Source organism: Nelumbo nucifera, chromosome 5, assembly GCF_055504915.1.
Source record: "Nelumbo nucifera cultivar China Antique chromosome 5, China Antique-T2T, whole genome shotgun sequence".
In the NCBI taxonomy this organism is placed as follows: domain Eukaryota; kingdom Viridiplantae; phylum Streptophyta; class Magnoliopsida; order Proteales; family Nelumbonaceae; genus Nelumbo; species Nelumbo nucifera.
This window is the reverse complement of record NC_142653.1, coordinates 5,449,723-5,469,408: the sequence shown is the minus strand read 5'-3', so window position 1 is coordinate 5,469,408 and position 19,686 is coordinate 5,449,723. Positions and strand designations below refer to the sequence as shown.

The 19,686-nt window shown below is 40.4% G+C and overlaps 1 protein-coding gene across 2 annotated transcripts in view; it reads right to left on the bottom strand.

The window, feature by feature from the left end:
• Positions 1-18,964, bottom strand: part of LOC104589131 (Serine carboxypeptidase S28 family protein) — a 40,760-nt gene extending 21,796 nt beyond the window's left edge. Inside the window, exons 1-7 of one of the 2 annotated variants that reach the window (XR_016076270.1) lie at positions 18,374-18,964; positions 18,055-18,241; positions 17,827-17,960; positions 17,624-17,736; positions 17,350-17,473; positions 15,253-15,408; positions 14,958-15,128 (exon numbers count right to left, since the gene is read on the bottom strand). Coding sequence is in view for 1 of the 2 variants with exons in the window: in XM_010247338.3 (XP_010245640.1) it covers positions 14,973-15,128; positions 15,253-15,408; positions 17,350-17,473; positions 17,624-17,736; positions 17,827-17,960; positions 18,055-18,241; positions 18,374-18,790 (1,287 nt within the window). In the remaining variant the exon portion in view is untranslated. The remainder of the gene's footprint in view (positions 1-14,957; positions 15,129-15,252; positions 15,409-17,349; positions 17,474-17,623; positions 17,737-17,826; positions 17,961-18,054; positions 18,242-18,373) is intronic. The other variant, XM_010247338.3, reaches the window with a different exon arrangement.
• Between the last annotated feature and the right edge of the window lie 722 nt (positions 18,965-19,686).

Below are 19,686 nucleotides of genomic sequence, written 5' to 3'. Positions count from 1 at the left end.
AAGAGAGGATATCCTGAAGACAGTAGTGAACCTTGAGCCTCCCAACAACTTGGCCCCGACCTTAGTGCAAGATGGAAATAGAACAGCATTATTGATATCTGCGGCAAAAGGAGAGTGGTCCAACAAACCGATTGTTGAAGTTGGATAAACCAGGTAGAAATTGGGAGGAGATTGCTGATTTGGTGACAAAACAGTTAAGGACGACGACCACATATGTATTAACTCCTTTTGATGGGGGCAAAGCTTTGCTAGATCCTCTGGATAATAAGCCAGAAATTGAGGCTGTGTGTTTGCAAGATAACCTGGGTTCGGTGAACATATTCAGGTGGTCTCCATCATCAAACTCGAAGGAATCTTCGGTAATGGATGGAGTTAAAGTACGCATGGTTGGTCTACCTTTCCATCTGTGGAAGGATGAAACAGCAAAAGCCATCGCAACACTGTGTGGAGCAAGACTGGCTGGTGCTTTCTGGGGAGATCTCAGGTCTGCAGCAATCTTATTAAATGGTGTCAAGCCTGAGGGGATTCCCAGGAAAGTGAACCTGAGAGTGGCAGCCTGAGGAGATTCCCATGAAGGAGCTTTCATGGAGGTCTGGTTGACTTCCTCCATTGAAGCTGAAATGTGGAGGGAAGCTCGAAGGGAGGAAGATGGTAAGGTTGAAGAAGAAACCTTACGTGGCAGTAAGGGATTGGTCAACCTGCAAGGAAGATACAGTTACATAAAAGAGGGCAAGCAAGATGTTAGAAATTCAAAAGCTTTGCTGAATATGGAAAGTCACAAACGTGACCAACAAGGCATTAACTGGGTACCTGACAGATCATACGCATTAGCAGTAACATGGCGTTCAAGATTCTACATTAAATACACCTGTTCGAATGACAAAAGGTGAGAAGGGGGCAGAGATTAGGGGAGCTGAAACGTTGGATCCCTTTAAAATGAATAGGGCCCAATCTCTACCCAATCCGGGCCAGATAATTGTGAATGGGCCTTCTCAAAGAGGTGGACCCCGTTCAAAAATTTGGGCCAAATAATAAAAGGAGGGATAAAATTAATAGTGGACCAATCATTTTGGGCCTATCTAAGGGACAGGGGGAACAACATACTAAAACAGTATATGGGCCGAACATTACCAGCCTATCAAAGGGGCCCAAAAGGGTTTTAAAAGGTCACATGACCAGGGGGTGGAGTCAATAGATGGTAAACACCATCTATCTTCTTCTTCATTGAGCACAACGGCCCAAAAACCACGAAGAGCGAAGTTCGCTATTCCTGGGTACTCCTTACACTGGATTGCGTCAGAAAAATCAAACAGAATGTCGCCGGAAAAACGCAATCCAAGGAGTATCAGGCGAAGTGATCTTGAGGAGCGGAAGCACTATGAGTGCTCTGAGGAGGAAGTTTCAAGTGATACTGATTCAGAAAATACAGCAAGTCTAGGGAGCATTGATCTGAGCAGCTCGAGGAACGTTTTTGATGAAGACAGTTTGGGTACAGAGGTACTTTTTCAAGAGAACAAGGAAGAAGAGGATTCACAAAGAGTTGAAGAAGACGTTGCGAATGTTTTGGATCGTCCAACAAAAGCTGCGGTTCAGGTGCTGCCTGCACTCTCAAGGGAAGTCAGTCCAGTAGCTCAGGAAAATCGGGATATGAGGTCGATAAGGAAAAATCCTAACACTTTGGTCTGTAACGTAGTACCAGAAGAAGGACAGCATGGGAAGAATAGTTTAACTGTAAAAGCCGACAGGGTATTGACTCCTACTATAAACTCTCTAAGGCATGCTCAATCACAAGGAACAAATTTAGGCCTCTCTCCTTGTGCGCAGCCCCCTCCCTTGAATGATGGCCCATCGGTCCCCAATAACACAGGTATGAATGTCCATTCGGTTTTGGATACTAATGTGCCTTATGTGCTTGTAGCAGATACTCCAGCATCCCGGGCGGAAATTCCAATTGGGGGGAAAAGAAGAGAGATTGACAATCCTGAGAGTGAACTGAGAGAGGGAGGAATGGCACCTAGAGAGAGACGGGAGGAGGAATTAGAGAGAATATGGGAGATGATCTGCGCACTGTTGGAGGAGTACAAAGAGGAGGAGGAATTAGATCAAAGGAAGAAAGTAGTAACTTCTCAAGAGAGGGACTACTACAGAAGCTCCAAGTTGGGGGGAGAGGTGGCTGAAGCTAATGCATCATCTAGGAAGACCAAGGGTAATAAGAAAAGGAAGAAGAAGAAGAAGAGATCAGAAGTGGAGAGATTGATTTCAGATATTGAGGATGACATTGAATTTAGTGGGAGAGGGGAAAGAAGAAAGACTCTGCTGTAAGGTGGGTTTCTTGGGAAGGGTTTTTTTTTAAAGAAGTGTTCAATGAAAATCATCAGCTGGAATGTGAGAGGACTGGGAAGTGAAAGAAAGAGATGGGCTATTATTAAAGACTTGCTAAGAAGAGAGAAACCGAACATAGTATTGATACAGGAAACCAAGTTGGCAGAAGTGGATAAAAGGTGGGTCAGAAGTGTATGGAGATCAAGAGGAGTTTGTTGGACCTCGGCCCCTTCTTGGGGAGCCTCTAGAGGTCTAGTAACATTATGGAGGGAGGATGCTGTAGAATCAGCGAATGAGCTAATAGGGAGATTCTCTGTGTCTTTGAAGGTCAGGAATGTGGGGGATGGATTTACCTAGGTTCTAACCAATGTCTATGGGCCAAACACTTATAGAGAGAGGAATGAGATGTGGAAAGAATTGTATGGAATACAAGGCTTATGGAAGGGTCCTTGGTGTCTTGGGGGGGGGGATTTCAATGTAATTAGGTTCTGTAGTGAATCTAACAACCCCCAAAGAACAGTTACAACCAGCATGAGAAAGTTTAATGAATTCATTAGTAATTGTGGTCTAAAGGATTTACCTCTCTTACAAGCCAATTTTACTTGGTCTAATTTCCAAGAAAACCCCCTTTGTTCGAAATTAGATAGATTCCTTCTTGATGAAGAGTGGGAGAGTCATTGGAGGAACTTGATGGCTAGAGCCTTACCCAGAGTCACTTTTGATCACTGCCCTATCAAGTTAAGTCCAGAAACAATAGCCTCTGGTCCACGGCCATTTAGATTTGAGAATATGTGGTTAACTCACCCGGATTTTGTGCACCTGATTGGGGAGTGGCGGAGAGAAGATTTAAGTGGGGTGAAGTGGAAGGGAGTGAGATTCCACAAAAAGCTGAAAAGGTTGAGATCCAAAATCAAGGAGTGGAACAGGGAACAATTTGGAAGAATAGAGGAGCAAAAAATTAATTTGTTGTCTAGGATTGAGGAATTAGATTCAAAAGAAGCCCAAAGGATGATGAGTGAGCAAGAAAGGGTTTTGAGAAGAAACTTAAAGAAGGATTTGGAAGAGGTCCTTATGAGAGAGGAAATTTCTTGGAGGCAAAAGTCAAGACACAAATGGATTAAGGAAGGGGATCGGAACACAAAAATTTTCCATGCGTTGGCTAATGGGAGGAGAAGAAAAAATTCCGTGGCTAAGTTAGAGGTGAATGGGGAGGAAGTAACAAATCAAGATGAGATAGCAAATTGTTTGTGGATCACTTCAAATCAATCTATAGGAAACCATTGAATAATAAGCCAACAATGGAAGATTTGGATTGGAATAGGATATCTGAAGAATAAGTAAACTGGATAGAAAGGGATTTTTGTGAAGAAGAGATCAGACAAGCGGTGTTTTCAATGGATATATCCAAAGCACCTGGTCCAAATGGCTTCACAATGGCTTTTTATCAAGATTGTTGGGATGTGATTAAAGAAGATCTTGTTGGGGTGTTTCAAGAATTTGCAGATAAAAAAAAGGTAAACCCTGGATTGAATGCAACTTTCTTAGCCCTAATCCCAAAGAATATAGATGCAAAGGACCCTAAGGATTGTAGGCCAATTAGTTTGGTGACAAGCATCTATAAAATCCTGGCTAAAGTGTTGTCTATGAGAATTCGAGTAGTACTACCATCCATCATTAGTCAAGCACAAGGGGCTTTCGTGCAGGGAAGGCAAATAACAGACCAGATTTTAATAGCAAATGAGTGTGTAGAGGACATGAGAAAGTCGGGGAATCAAGGTTTTGCGTGTAAGCTAGACTTAGAGAAGGCTTATGATCTGGTGGATTGGAGTTTTTTACTAGACGTCCTTGGGTGTTGTGAGTTTGGAGATAGATGGTGCAACTGGGTAAAGGGCTGTATTAGCTCCTGCCATTACTCAGTCTTGGTTAATGGGGTGGTCAAAGACTTTTTCCCAGCTTGTAGAGACCTTAGACAAGGTGACCCACTCTCCCCGTTTCTTTTCACCTTAGTTGCAGATGTTTTCAGTAGATTAATCTCTAAGGCAGATAGGGAAGAGGAAGTGAATGGTTGGAGGATAGGAAGGAACAGTGTCCGGGTAACCCATCTACAGTTTGCTAACGATATCATAATATTTTGTGAAGGAGGTGACAGGAAAAAAGTGAGGAACCTTAGAGCTCTAGTGCAACACTTTGAGAAGATCTCCAATTTGAAGATAAACTTGGATAAGAGCTATGTGGTAGGTATCTATATGAATGAGGGGATTCTTCAGTCTGTGGCAGATTGTCTAGGTTGTCCCGTTTCTTCTTGACCTTTGCAGTACCTAGGTCTCCCTCTAGAGGCTAATCCGAAAGAGAGTAGTTTTTGGACCCCAGTTTTGGAAAAGTTTGAGAAAAGATTAGCTTCTTGGAAGAGGAACTATAGGGTAGAGTGACTTTATTGAGAGCCACCCTAGCAAACCTACTGGTCTATTTTTTTATCCATTTTTAGGATTCCTAATAGGGAGGCTAAGAAGCTGGAGAGATTAATGAGAACTTTTCTTTGGAAGCCAAGGGAGGAAAAGAAAGATCATCTAATCAATTGGGAAATAGTTTGTAGGAGCAAAGAGGAAGGTGGACTAGGGTTAGGAAGGTTAACTCTCAAGCATAAAGCCCTATTAGGAAAATGATTGTGGAGGTGGCCTAGAGAAAGGGAGAGGTTGTGGCATGAAGTGTTAGCTAGTATACATGGCAAACTGGAAAATGGATGGGATGCGGGTGTATCACGGCGAGCAACGTCGGCATCTCCTTGGAAAGTAATCCAGAGTATCCTCCCTCAATTCCTCAACTTAGTCAGGTATGATGTCAATTCCGGTAATTCTGTTTTATTTTGGGAAGACACTTGGGTGGGTACTGTTGCTCTTAAGGACCAATTCCCATCTCTTTATTCTATTTCCCTCTACGAGGAAAAAGCTCTCTCTCATTTTCTCCCATCTCCTATTTCACCCTCGTCCTTAAGTTGGGATTTTGGCTTTTGGAGAGGTTTGAGGGATGATGAACTTAACAGTGTTTCAGATCTGTGGTCTCTTCTTGGTAATGTCTTTTTGGACCCCCTTAGTGTTGACGTGAGATTATGGTCCCCTCATCCAAAAGGCCACTTTTCTTGTGCTTCCTTCTTTAAGTCCCTTTGCTCTTCCTTGAGGCAGTGGGGTTTTCCAACCAAGGAGATTTGGTCTAGACCTGTTCCACCTAAAGTTGTTATTTTCTGCTGGGAGGTGTTTTATTTTTTTATTTTTTTTATTTTTTGAAAAAAGTTAAGGAAATTTATTCATCATAGAAAAATTACAAGCAAAACCCAGGCCATAAAGGATGCTTGGGCTCAAATCAGACTACAATCTCATCCAAAACAGTGAACAAGACAAAAGATACAAATTCTGATGTTTAAACTCCTCCAACACCAACACCCAAGAGAATAACTTGCCAACAGCTCTCTGCACTATTTCATCTGGACTTTTAGCTTTACAACAGAAAATTCTGTTATTTCTCTCAGTCCAAATGGACCAAAGCACTGCAGCCAGAATGGAATTCCAAACAAGTTTTCCTTTCTTGCTAAGACCCTCAATTCTCCAACAGTTCAGCAGCTCCTTCACAGAATTTGGCATTACCCAACTAATCTCCAAAGCCTTAAAGAAATGTCCCCAGACAAACGAGGAAATTGGGCAATGGATACACAAGTGCTCAGTAGTTTCTGCAAGAGTACCACATAAACCACACGACAGATCTGGAATCTGAATGCCACGTCTCTCCAGATTAACTCTAGTTAGACATTTATCAAGAGCCATAGTCCAAACCAGGAAATTAATCTTAGAAGGACTAGATGAATTCCAAATCTGCCTGGCAGGGAAATCCTCCTGACCTGGACTATACAGCTTAAGAACCATGGATTTAACAGAGAAACAACCATCTGTGTTCCATTTCCAGCTCCATTCATCCTCCAAGCTTAAATCAATCGTCTGATTTTGAATCAACCCCAATAGTGCCACATACTCTTCCACCTCCCAATCAAACAAGCTTCTTCTGCAAAGCGGAGTCCAAATAACGGAATCCCCAGAAGCAATAAAATTCTCAGCAATAGAAGAATCCTGATTCACAGAGATTTGGAACAGGAGGGGGAAAGCTTCTTCCAAAGACACCTCTGAACACCAGGGATCCTTCCAAAACATAATTCTATCCCCATTTCCCACCTTAAATCTGATCCCATCCAAGAAGATAGGAAGATTTTTCAAAATACCTACCCATAGGGAACTAGCCCCTCTTGATTGAGGCCACTTGGATCTCCAGTCGCCCCATTCCACCCCATACTTTGCCGCAATAAGGTTTCTCCACCATGCATTTCTTTCAGTAGCGAATCTCCATAACCATTTACTAAGAAGAGCAGAGTTAAAATTCTTCAAATTTCTTGTTCCCAGTCCACCAGCTTCCTTTGGGAGACACACTTGCTCCCATTTTACAAAATGAATCTTCTTTTCCTCATCCCATCCCCTCCATAAAAAATTCCTCTAGATTTGCTCCAGCCTATTTGCAATTTTGATTGGGATGGGGAAGAGAGAGAGGAAATAAGTAGGGAGGTTAGAAAGAGTACTCTTAATCAGAGTCACTCTGCCCCCAAATGATAGATATTTTGCCTTCCAAAAAGCCAATTTTCTCTCCATTCTCTCAATAATTGAAACCCAAGTCGCAGAGGAAGAATATTTAGCCCAAAGAGGCAACCCCAAATATTTAACCGGGAGAGAGTCAATTTGGCAAGCCATCACTTCTGCACATTCTACTAAGTTTGGGACAAAACCTACTGGGATAATCTGACTTTTACTCAAATTAACTTTGAGACCAGACACCACTTCAAACCAGCTCAGAATCTCAAGCACTGATTCCAACTGAGTCGGAGATGCATCAGCAAAACATAAGGTATCATCAACAAACTGGAGGATATTAACTTTTTCCTTTCCAGGAGAGATAGCAAAACCATTCCAATACCCATAATCTGCAGCCTTCTTACTGAAAAGAGTTAGAATTTCCATCACACAAATAAACAGCAAGGGGGAAAGAGGATCTCCCTGCCTCAAACCTGTAGAACTTCTGAAAAACCCTGTCGATTGGCCATTAATTAGGATAGAAAATTTTAGGGTCTTAACACATGTTCCGATCCAGTTTCTCCATTTCTGCCCAAAATTCATTTTTTTCCAACACCAAATTCAGGCAATTCCAGTTGATGTGATCGTATGCTTTCTCAATATCAAGTTTACAAATTACACCTGAGGTACGCTCTCTTCTTCTAGAATCTATCAACTCATTTGCAATGAGAATTGAATCAACCATCTGCCTTCTCAGAACAAATGCACTTTGGTTACTGGAAATCACACTGCCTAGCACACCTTTCATTCTTTCTGCCAAAACTTTAGCCAAAATTTTATAGAAACTGTGCAGGAGACTGATAGGTCTAAAGTCTTTAATGTTCACAGCCCCCCCAATCTTTGGAATGAGAGTAATGAATGTAGCATTCAAACTTCTTTACAGCGATGCATTTGTATGAAACACCTGGAATACCTTCAGCAAGTCTTTCTTCACAATGTCCCAGTATTTTAAGTAGAAGAGGTTTGTAAGCCCGTCCGGCCCAGGCGATTTATCACATTCAATCTTCTTGACTGCTGTCTCTATTTCTTCTTCTGTGAAGGGTCTCTCAAGCCAAAGTTTCTGATCTTCATTCAACAGATTGAAAGGAAGATCATAAGGAAATGGCCTATGGGTCCAACTTTCCTTATAGAGATTTTTATAGGAGGTTGCCACTGACTTAATCTCTGAACTAGAGTCTCCACTCCTATCCTCCCACACCAGCTTGTTGATTGAAGAGGCTCTTGCTCGGGCATTTGCCATTTTGTGAAAAAAATTTGTATTTTTATCACCCTCCTTTAGCCAAGTGGTTTTGGCTCTTTGCCTCCACTTCATTTCTTCCTGAAGAGCCAACTTGTCATATCTGATTTTTGCTTTAGATCTTTTTAATTTCAACTCTTCAGTTAAGGGACCCACCTCTTCAGCTCTGTCATCTCTTCAATGGTACTCAATAAAGCTTTTTTTTTCAGTACCCGAATTCAATCTATTCTCCAAATTCCAAATTTTTAACTTTCCTTTGATAGCACCTAATTTTTTTGCCAAAATGAAAGAGCTGGAGTCATCCACCTGAAACTCATTCCACACAGATTTGATCAAAGGAATAAGCTTGTCCTCTTCAAACCAGGCATTTTCAAATTTAAAGGGAGCTCTGGTTCTCTCACGGTGACCACAAACAAGATGAATAGGACTGTGATCTGAGACCGGTCTAGGGAGGGTGACCTGCCAAAATCAGGAAAGAAGTCATCCCAATTCGAGGAAACCAAAAATCTATCCAGCCTCACCAGGGTAGGGTTTTCTTGATTATTGGTCCAGGTGAATCTGTTACCCTGAATAGGGACATCTATCAGCTCCATATTATTGATAAAATCCGCAAACAAATTCATCGACATTGTTCTTCTACCCCTCGTATTTTTCTCTTCCACCGATAAAGTCGCATTAAAATCTCCACCAATGACCCAAGGGTGGGTCAGAGAACCTCTGAAATCTGATAGCTCCTCCCAGAAAGCCCCACTGAGGTTTGCAACTGTTGGCCCATAAACATTTATGATTTGGATAATCAAGCCATCTTGTAATTTCATTATTAAAGATATTGAGAAATTTCCAATTCTGCTGGACACAAGGCTACAAAAAGAAGGATCCCAAAGACTCAAAAGGCCTCCCGCACTCCCAGAAGCTGCCAAAGCCTTCCACCTCACCTGACCTTCCCCCCAAATACTTCGGATAATAGCAGCATTTACATTCTCCAACTTTGTTTCTTGAAGCAGAACAATCTTCGACTTCGACAACTTCAGGGAATCACAAATCACCAATCTTTCCCTTCTCAAACCCAAACCTCTAAAATTCCATGATAAAATTTTAAACTCCATGAAAAACTTATCAGAAAACAATCACCCCCACCTCAACACTTCTTAGACCCCCTTGTTACCCCTTCACTACTCCTCGCCTTATCATTCAACCCCCACGTAAGTCTCATCATTTCTCTATGTCTCTTAGTGTTAGAACCTCCTTTTTTTTGCCGCCATTTTTCCCCTTTCCATGAGAACTCTTTGTTCGACCCCTTCCAAAAATTTAACTGTTTCAATTTCCATCCCCTCCATCGAAATCCCTAGGAAATTTCCCAACCCCAAAAGCTTCGACGTCACCCAAGAAGAAGGATTAGGAACAATATTGTTGTACTTACCTTCCTGGCCTTCCAAAGAAATTGTTTTGTCCTTGTTTCCCTTTAGGTGAGCTTCTTCACTTCTCTTCGTCAAGTCAGTACTTCTCCCACTTCTCTCCGGCTCTTTGAATTGGTTGAGACGATCTGCCGCACCTTCACTTTGAACCTCCGACCCCACCACTGTGATAGGAGTCACCACCAATAGATTTTCTTCCATAGGAACCAGAGGAAGAAATTGATTTTGTCATCCCCTGAGTTCAACCTCCGGCGGACTCTCCGAATCAGGGGGACTCAAAGAGAGAGGCACAACAGCCTGATCCTCACCTCTGGGCTCCAAGTCTGCAATCAGAGAAACCGGCTCACCTAGAGTCTCACGTCCAGTCGTCACTAAATGTTTGGGAGGCTGGCTAACCCAGGTCGGCTCAAGTCGAACCGGGCTATTGAGAATCTGTCTTCCTATAGGCCACCTTGGTTCGTTGGCAAACTTAGAGACTTTGTTTCCCCTTAACATCAGCTTGGATCGGGTATTAGGGTTATTTGGGTACGAGTGACACATGCCCGGGTCCTGGACCCGTCTTGGGAAAACCTCTCCTTCACACACCCCAAATTCTGACCCTTCTCGAACCTCCCTCCCCGTGTTCAGCATTTTCTCCTTCATGGGTGCCACGTGCATCTCTTTAATACATTGTTTAATTAAGATTTTCAAATCCTCAACCGTCGAATCTCCCCCACTACTTCCCAATTTTAATTTTTGCACACGATCCTCGAAGCTATCCCTTGAGAGAAGATCCCGACCCTCCATAGGATTTAAGGTTGGACGGTCCAGATTAACTTCGAGGTTCTCTTCTTCCCCTCCACCAATCTTCGGCGACCTCATCGGCGGCATGTTACAAGTCTGAATACCTCTCAAGGATTCTTGAAGCAGCGAACTTTCCCCAACGTCTTCTAGAACAACCGTCTTTGAGATCTCTGAACCTGTCCTCTCCTTTTCGACTTGTTTATTCATTTGGTTACCGTTCTTCCATCTTCGGACTGATGGCAAAGTTTCAGGCCAAATGCTAACAAAGAAGAGAGTCTCCACGACCACAATCTCAACCTTCTCAGGAAGAGGATCTTTCTTTCTCACCTTCATTCGAATCCACTCGCAAGTAACCAGCTCCTCCGAAGAGTCGTCAGTTTCCAAAAAGCCACCACATGTGTCCCCTATTGTTTTTATCACACTCGAACACCAAAGAATTAGCGGAAGACCAAACACCCTAACCCAGGTTGTTTCCGAGCGATCAAAATCCACATTCGATTCTGGCTAGAAGCATCCTGCACTAGCTCCCCACCAGTCTAGGAGGAGATGATTTCTCCCCATTTTCCAAGGACCATTGTCAAGGATCCTCTCTGCATCAAATCTCGAAGAGAAAATGAAAAGGAAAAGGTCATCCGCCAGCTTCTTTACCCTCACTCCCCCCACTTCCTTCCATGTTCTACTAACCCAGTTTTCCACTTCTCGAACCCCTACTCTCCACCAGAATCTTCCCACCAAACAATCACGAAGGAACCTTCTTCTTGCCTCAACACCTTGGACCTCTGTCATTACCACCTGCTTATCCTTCACCTTTTTGAGTTATGAGTGTCCGAAGTCCGGCCATGCGTCGGTCGACACTGCTTTACTGTAGGAAAAATTTGGTTTTGCCCTCGCGCCCATCTCTTCTCTCCTGTACCAATTCCCTACTTCCCATCTCTTCCCACCTCCCTCAAATCTCCAAGAGAGTCTTCTATGAAACATCTTCACGTCCCCCAGAAAAAACTGCTACATGATTTCCAGATTAGCAGTCTATTTCACAAAGGAGAGTTATCTATTTCAATCCTTTTCGCAAACAATTCTGATGGGATCAACTGGATTCTGACAGGAGTGTATGGGCCTAATTCTCCATCACAGAGAGGAAGATTATGGGAGGAATTGGACTCTCTACATGAATTTGAGGACCTGCCCTGGTGTGTTGGTGGTGGATTTAATGTCACGAGATTTTGCAGTGAAAGTTCAAACTGTAGGAGAGTAACAAGAAGCATGAAGGATTTCTCGGATTTTATTGCTAGGCACAATCTTAGAGATCTTCCTCTTAGCAATGGCTCCTTTTCCTGGTATAATATGAGGGAATGTGCAGTAAGCAGCAGACTAGATAGGTTTCTCCTAATGTCTTATAGAAAGATTAATACCTTGGATTGCTTGCAGAAGAAAAGGCCTTTCATGTGTTTGTCCCCTAACTAGTGTGTACTTTGCAGGGCTAGTGGTGAGGATTGTTCCCACTTACTTGTATCTTGTTCCTTTTCTAGTGCTATCTAGAATTGGATTTTTTCTTTGTTTGGGTACAAGTGGAATCTGTCCACAGACTTAAGTCAGTTGTTCGATCCTTCCTTTTTTGTGTGGCCTACAAAACACAAAAAAAGGAAAATTGATGTGGAGATGTATTAGAGCAGCTACATTGTGGACAATCTGGGAAGAAAGGAATGCAAGGATATTCAAGGAAAAGGAAAGAAGCATTCAGGCTGTTGAGGATTGTATCTTGACTAGGACCATTCATTGGTTGAGAACTATGGACTTCTTTCATACCTTTTCCTTTGATGATATTTGGAGAAATTGGATAGCGATGGCTAACAGCCATACAAGGAAGGATAGGGAATCTGCAGTGTGGATCCCCCCACCCGAAGGATGGATAAAGCTGAACTTTGATGGCAGCAGCCAAGGAAACCCAGGCCCATCGGGGATTGGAAGGGTGCTAAGAGATACAAAGAGCAATATCTTAGCCTTGTTTTCAGGCCCCATGGGAATAGGAGACTCTAATAGAGCTGAGATTTTAGCAGCGGTACAAGGTATTCAGATTGCAAAACAATTAGGAGTTCAGCACCTGGTAGTGGAAGGAGACTCTCAAATTGTTGTGGGATGGCTGACAGACCCAGCTTCAGCCATGTGGCGACACAGAGATTTATTGAGGAAAGTCAATTGGCTTACAAGAAACATGACTGTTACCTCTCTTTGGGTGGGAAGATCAGCTAATACCTTAGCGGAATGGTTAGCTAAGCAGGGGCCACAAGGGAAAATTTATTTTGGGCTTCTCTGTAATTTTAGTTCTGGCTATTTTTGTTTTAATTTGATGTAATAGTTTTTGAAGAGGTAACAGCTCGTGCCTCTTCTTGGGTTTCCTGTATTGCCTTTTTTCTGATTTAATAAATTATCTTTATTCATCAAAAAAAAAATCATTAGAAGAAATATAATTGCACATTTAAGGCTCAAACTGTCTGGACAAACAAAGAACTATATGAATCAAATAGGAAATATCGAGATACTGTAACAGGTATGCTTCTCTTTGTCTCCCTTTTTCTCTTTAGCCATCTTCTCTTCTTTATATATGTCAATTATTTGCCATTTTAACTTTTATCTTTATTGTTATTATATGTTTTGGTTAGATTGAGAATACTTTTTTGTAGTTATATGCACTTTCCTTTTTCTTTTGAATTATAGTGACATAGGAATCATATCAAAGTAGTAAACCAATTACCTAATCACCAATTCCCTGTTGGTTCTTTTAGGAAAATTTATTTAAAAAATTATGATGGTAACAAAATATTGAAAAAAAAATATAATATTCTAAAATTTTAAATTTTAAATATATAGTCTATCAATGAAATCTGAAATATTGTTGACATATCGGAAAAATATCGAGGATATTTGGATAAAAAAGATTCTTGGAAGAATTCAAATCGCCACCTAGCAAATGGGGATATTTCGAGGATATATTGCCAAATACTGTTGATATTGTAAACCATGGAAAGAACTATAAGATGAATTTATCAATGATCTATCACACTCATTATTTTAACAATTTAATGTGTTTTATAAAGAGATTTTAGTAGACTGGAAACTCAAACTTGTTTGATGTATTATTAGTAAATTTATTGTATGATATCTACATATTTTAGATTCTCGGTAATGTTGATTGCAATGCATCTCTTCATAAATTATTAGTGTGCATCACTTGTGTGTTTATACCTCATTCATAGTTATTTTAACCTTAGATTTAATGTTACTGATGTATTTTTAGGATTTATAAGAGTTTCCCCAATGTATTTAAGTATATCAATATCTTTCCACTATATCCATGCATATCCAAAGCAAATCTGTATATGTATGACATATCCATGTCCAAGCTTCTCGATACAATATGCGACACCAATATTTTGAACCTTGGAACAACTCAAGCAGAAACGGACCTACTAGAGGATGACATGGCCACACATGAAAAGAACTGACTAGCCCTCTAATCTCATCATTTCTACAAAATATTTATAATTTACTGTCCATTGTAGGTAAGTCGGATCAAACCAACAACCTCATTGGTCATGAAAGTTATCATTTTCATTTTTTGACAAGAAAGGTTTTACTGTCCATTTTCATTTTCAATTTCAGCTTTGACCAAACTAAAATTGAACTTTGATATGGCAGTTCATTGGGCAATCCAGGAAGAGCAGGCATATGGGGTGTATTCAGAAACAACGGAGGAGAGGCAGTGGCCTTGTATTCAGGTCCAATTGGCTTTGGAGATTCAGTTCAGGCTGAAATATGGGCGTCCAGCTTCGGTCAGGGCAACGCCTGTTCGAACAGCCTTTACAGCCTTGCATTGGGAATATCTCCGTACTTATGTGCTTTATTTCATGGGGAGATATTCCCGATGCAAGGTTGCAAGAGGCTGTTGGCACGGTGTGAGGACGGGCTTGCCCTGACTGAAGCCGATCTCGAAATATGGGCTCTGCTACAAGGAATGAGACTTGCAGTACAACTTGAAATTAGGGAATTGGAAACTGAAGGAGACTCACAATTAGTCACCGCTTGGACAAAGAAAATCAATTCCACCCCTTGGAAATGCAGACAGGATTTCAAGGAAATTGATACCCTAGCAAAAAGGTTCAATTCTACTTTCAGCTGGGTAAGGACTGTTGTTGGGATGACAGATGTATTGGCAAAACAAGGCGTTGACAGGCCTCTTCCATTTTGGGCAGAGTTGTAATATTATGTAATTTGAGATGGGAAAATGCTTTAATGACTGTACTAAATTTATGAGTTATGAAAGCCTTTTACTGATAAAAAAAGGTTTTAAAGATAAGGATTGCTTACAAACATGCATACCAATAAAGTAAAATAGACACCAATATATTTATAGGTATTTTAGTCTGGTAAAGCATAATGTGTTCAGGATCTAGATTAAAAAAAAAAGACATTATAAAGACTAATGAAACATATAAACTAATTCATGTTTATTGATTGAAAGAAGCAAATAAATTTAGATACCCATTATTATCTTACATGTCCACCAAATTCGGTGGTTATCCATCGAGACCTTGGCTTGATACCAAAATGCTTAAAGCACTCGTCTTGATAAGAAGAATAATTGAAATCGTATGCCGTAAACATGCTAGTGCTTTGGCTGCTTGACATTGGCATAACCATCTCTGTGCAAGCCTATATATTTCAAGGGAAACTCAATTAGATATAACAATACTTCCAGGAAAATTTTAACACAAGTTATTTGGATATAATAAACATCGAAAAGCTTTATAATCAATAAGATAAAGGAAGAGTAGACCTGCCAATCCCATCCATCGGCTCCCAAATCCTGATTACTCTCCCCCAGGTCAAAGCAGTCAACTACTCCAGTATAATTGTAATAGACACTTACTCCTGCAAATATACGCTCTAAAGTACTAGTCCCATCAGGAAAACTGTCAATCTTTCTGCACACCTAGAAAGACAGACATAAATAAGTATATACACACATATATAAGCTTCTCAGTGAAGGTTAATTGTTTGACATTCTGTACCCCATATGAGGCTTTGGTTGAGTCTCAGTTTATATACCAGATATAAATAACAAGTTTTAATGAGAAAAGATCTTATTATTAAAATGATAAATACAAATAATTCAGTTCTACATAATGGATATCCAGAGGCTTAATAGGCACTCAAAGAAAGGTGCTAAACCACCAACATGTGATGTCAAAAAACCTATCTACCCAAGATGACATAAAGACTCTGATACAGGAAATGTGGAAATACTTCCTTGTTTCTCAAATATTTATGTATACTTCATGGTGTAAACCCTTTTAAAACATTAAAATGGTATGGTTAAGAAATCACATAATAAGAATGTATATACTATAGAAATTTAATTGAATTTGACATGATATGCATATTGAGAAGTGAAATCTAACTTAAAAAGTTAGAAATGAAAGAAACTTTTAAGCATATTAAATGGGATACCACACACAAACATGCTCAGGATCTTAGGAAATGTTGAGTTGTATCCCAGTTTCTCATATCCATGTCCATGTCTGTATCCTTGTTTGAGAGCCAACTGCATAGAACAGCTGCAAAAATCCTGTTCTGGCATTCCACTCTAGCATGCACTTGGAAAATAGGATCGCTTTTTTTTTACCATTAACAATTATCAGAGGCATATTATTGATTGAAGCAAGAGAAGTCATGACCCCTAAAGGTTCTTTCTGTCTTGTAGCTTCTGATCTTGTTACCCTTATGGCTTTTCTTGTAATCCTTTTTATATGAATGAAATTCATTCTGTTATTTATCAAAAAAGTCATGACCCCTAAAGTCCAAGAGATCAAATTATATTGAATTAGTACAACAGCTCATAGCTTCCATGTCAAAAACAGTTTACACAGAAGCCTTTTACACATACAGCCTGTCTTGTGCCGCCATTCCAAATTAAACATTACAACTGCAGCTCTTGCCAAAGCATCAGGTAGGCTTTTGGCTGAGGAAGAACTAAAATCAGACATTACTACCATGACCTCACTGCTAGGTTCCAATTCTCAGATCTAATAATATTCATGCATTTAAAAGGGAAAAAAGGAGTACAATGCCTTTCATAGAAAGATAAATTCCCTTGGAAAACAAGAAAATAAAATCACAAAATACCCAAGCATCTAGAATATTATTTAATTGGTATTATCTCTTAGGATATTTTTTGAAGATATTCTTCTTCTAGTTTCTTCCACCCTAGGCCTGCCAATCTGCCATAATGAACTTGACCACCTTAGGTTTGTGGGTAAAATGAATTGGGCTGCAAGTCATGGTCCAAGAATATTGAGCTTGTAAACAAAGAACCTACTGTAGTTAATGGGCATAAGAGCATTAACAAAGCCATCTAGGATGAACCTATATCCACATGAGTATGGCCTATTAGTGTTGCATTGGTTTCTCTTTTGAACATTTGCAGAATCAATTGGAAGATTTAATATAATTCTGGTTTTGATGGCCAAAGAGATATACTTGCATAGTTCATGGTTTCAACTCATCGACAATGTAAGGATTCTGTATCTAGGTATGCCTTCCAATTTTACCACATATAGAAATGCAATATATATGCATACACCATTTATCAAAAAAATAAAAAAATAAAAAGAAAGAAAACAAAAAACCGTCATGTTATTTAGCACAACCTCTACTGATAATGGTGAGCCTCAACACACCGTATATGTTTTTGTCCCAATAAACTCAGCAGACTACTGTGTATTATGCACAGTTAAGTGGCTTTCAGGGTATAGTACTTTCACAATTTTGTGAAAAGAAAAAGACAGAGATAAGACCAAGAAACTACATACCATAGCAGATATCCAACATTGGCCAAGAGATTATTTCAATTATGTTGTAAATTGTATCTTACCTCTTTTATTGGATTTCCTGGCAAAGGCATCATAAAATCAGAAGGATATGGGTAATCCACCATTGCCAAATAACTATAAGCAGATTCCAACCAATCTTCAAGATCTTGTGTGCTTCTCAGGTTCCTTCCATTCATGATGTATGGTAAATTAAGTTTCGAAAATATGATTAAAAAGGGAAAAAAGATTCAATCTATTCAAAACGAAAGCATCAACATAATACCATCTTGCTAAAACATATTGGGGCCTAGATATTGAATCCAGACAATGCCTTACCGGCAAAGGTGGAATTCCTCGGTCAGGCGAAGCAAGCCTTCTTCTGTTTGCCCCTCAGCTTCTATTGCATCCCATGACTTTTTTATGGTGTTAAAGCAGCTGACACTTTCACGCTGCATACATAAGAGGATAAAAATCTGCAACTCAAAGTGTACAAAGACATATTTATAAAGGTGCCAGTAAGTGAATTATAAGAGACAGACCCTGAAATCATTGGAGACAATGTCGTAAAATGTTTCTGGTGGCACAATATTTTCAAATTGCAGAATGGGCGCTGAGGAAGCGAGTGCCCCGATAGCAATATGTGGATACTTGATCCTCATCCATGCTGCCAACACTGTTTTGGTAATAAAAAGAAAGATTATTTATAACTAGTAAAGCTCACAATCTCAACTAACAAGAAATAACAAAACAAATGAGAGAGAGATAACTTCCGCCGTAAGATCCACCGAATAAAACAACCGGGCAAGCCTCAGCAGACATATTCCGCTTCAGGTCAGTAATCAAAGCTGCGAAGTCTGCAAGAGCTTGTTCAGCAGTGAGATACGACAAAGAAGCAGCATTCTTGTACGCTGAATCTCTACTTCCAAAGGGCATAGACTTGCCATAGTACCGGTGCTGCCGTGTAACCACGAAAATTAAACAAAAAAAAAAAACACCAAAAAACTCAACTCTAAGCTTAAATTCAGTAAAGTTACTTCTACAACACAAACAAAGGGCAAATTAGAGCTGGCAAGATGGAGTGGTGACCTCAGGGAAGACAACCATGGCGTTGAATAGAGGAGCAATCTCCCAAACAAAGCCAGTATTAACGGCGAACCATTCGATGTCGCCTTCATTACCGCAATAGAGGAAAATGGGGGCCATACTATTGGGGCCGAGCCAGTGGTCAGTGTTGATGAGGTACCTCTGCTGAAATGTTGGAAGGTTGGAGAAGCTGAAGTGATCGAGGACTTGTGTGAAATATCGGGTTTCATATTGGATTTTGAGCGACTTGTGTGTTTGTAAGTTGTTAAGGTCTGCATTTGCTGCAAATCTCCCGAAGAAACGAGGAGCAAATCTGAAGGAGCCAAGCTTTGATGCTTCAGTTGTGATTAAAGGTGGAGACGATGAGAACAAGACGAATAGGAAGGGGAGTAACAGGTTCGCGGTGCTTGTTTTTCCCATCTGTTTGGACTTTGGAGTTAAGAGGCACGTTCACGATGGATCAGTCTAGGCTCTAGACTCTAATAAGGTGAATTGTTGCGAGTTCGGAATAATAAAAATCTAAAACCATCTATCTTGATTCTTTTTTTTCCAAAAAGAAAAACAGCCAGCCCTTCATTAAGTTAAACCAAACTGTACAGATGAGGATAAACATGGGTTATAGGATATTTTCAGTTGGCCTTTGCATGCGAGGTAAGCTAGTGTATGAGCAGTCTTGTTGTAGTTTCTGCTTATATGTACAAACTGTAATTGTTCAAAAATAGATAAAAGTATTAATAATTGTGTTCAATGTAACCAGTTTATCCATCTCTTTGGTTGACTTTTATCCAATGTAACCAGTTTATCCATCTCTTTGGTTGACTTTTATCCAATGTAACCGGTCTATCACCTGGAATGAATCGCTATATATCATGATCTTGAATATCTGGAGTTGATTGGCTGCTTTAAGCCCTTGAATTAGGGCCCGGAGTTCCGCATCATAACTGTCAATGGCCTAGCACGGTTCTCCTTCAGCAAGGACTATGCCTCTGTCTATGCATTGGATGATGAAAGCTCGTCCTGCAAAACCTGAGAGTAAGTCATACGATCCATCAATGTAAAGTATGGTGAGGGTGTTCCTTCTCTCGTTGTAGGGGAGGTAGTCCTTATATTTTTGAAACACTGGTCTTGAGAGCATTGATACTTCCACACTCGAGAAATAATGTCCCTTGGGTTGGTATTCTTGTGGTAAAAAACGAGGTCATTTCTGGCTCTCCATATAAGATATAGTAAAGTGCAACCCTTCCCCACTAGATGTATGGCCTCTTGTGGCGATAAGTTCTTTTTTAATTTTTCCCACCACTTTATGATGGAGACAT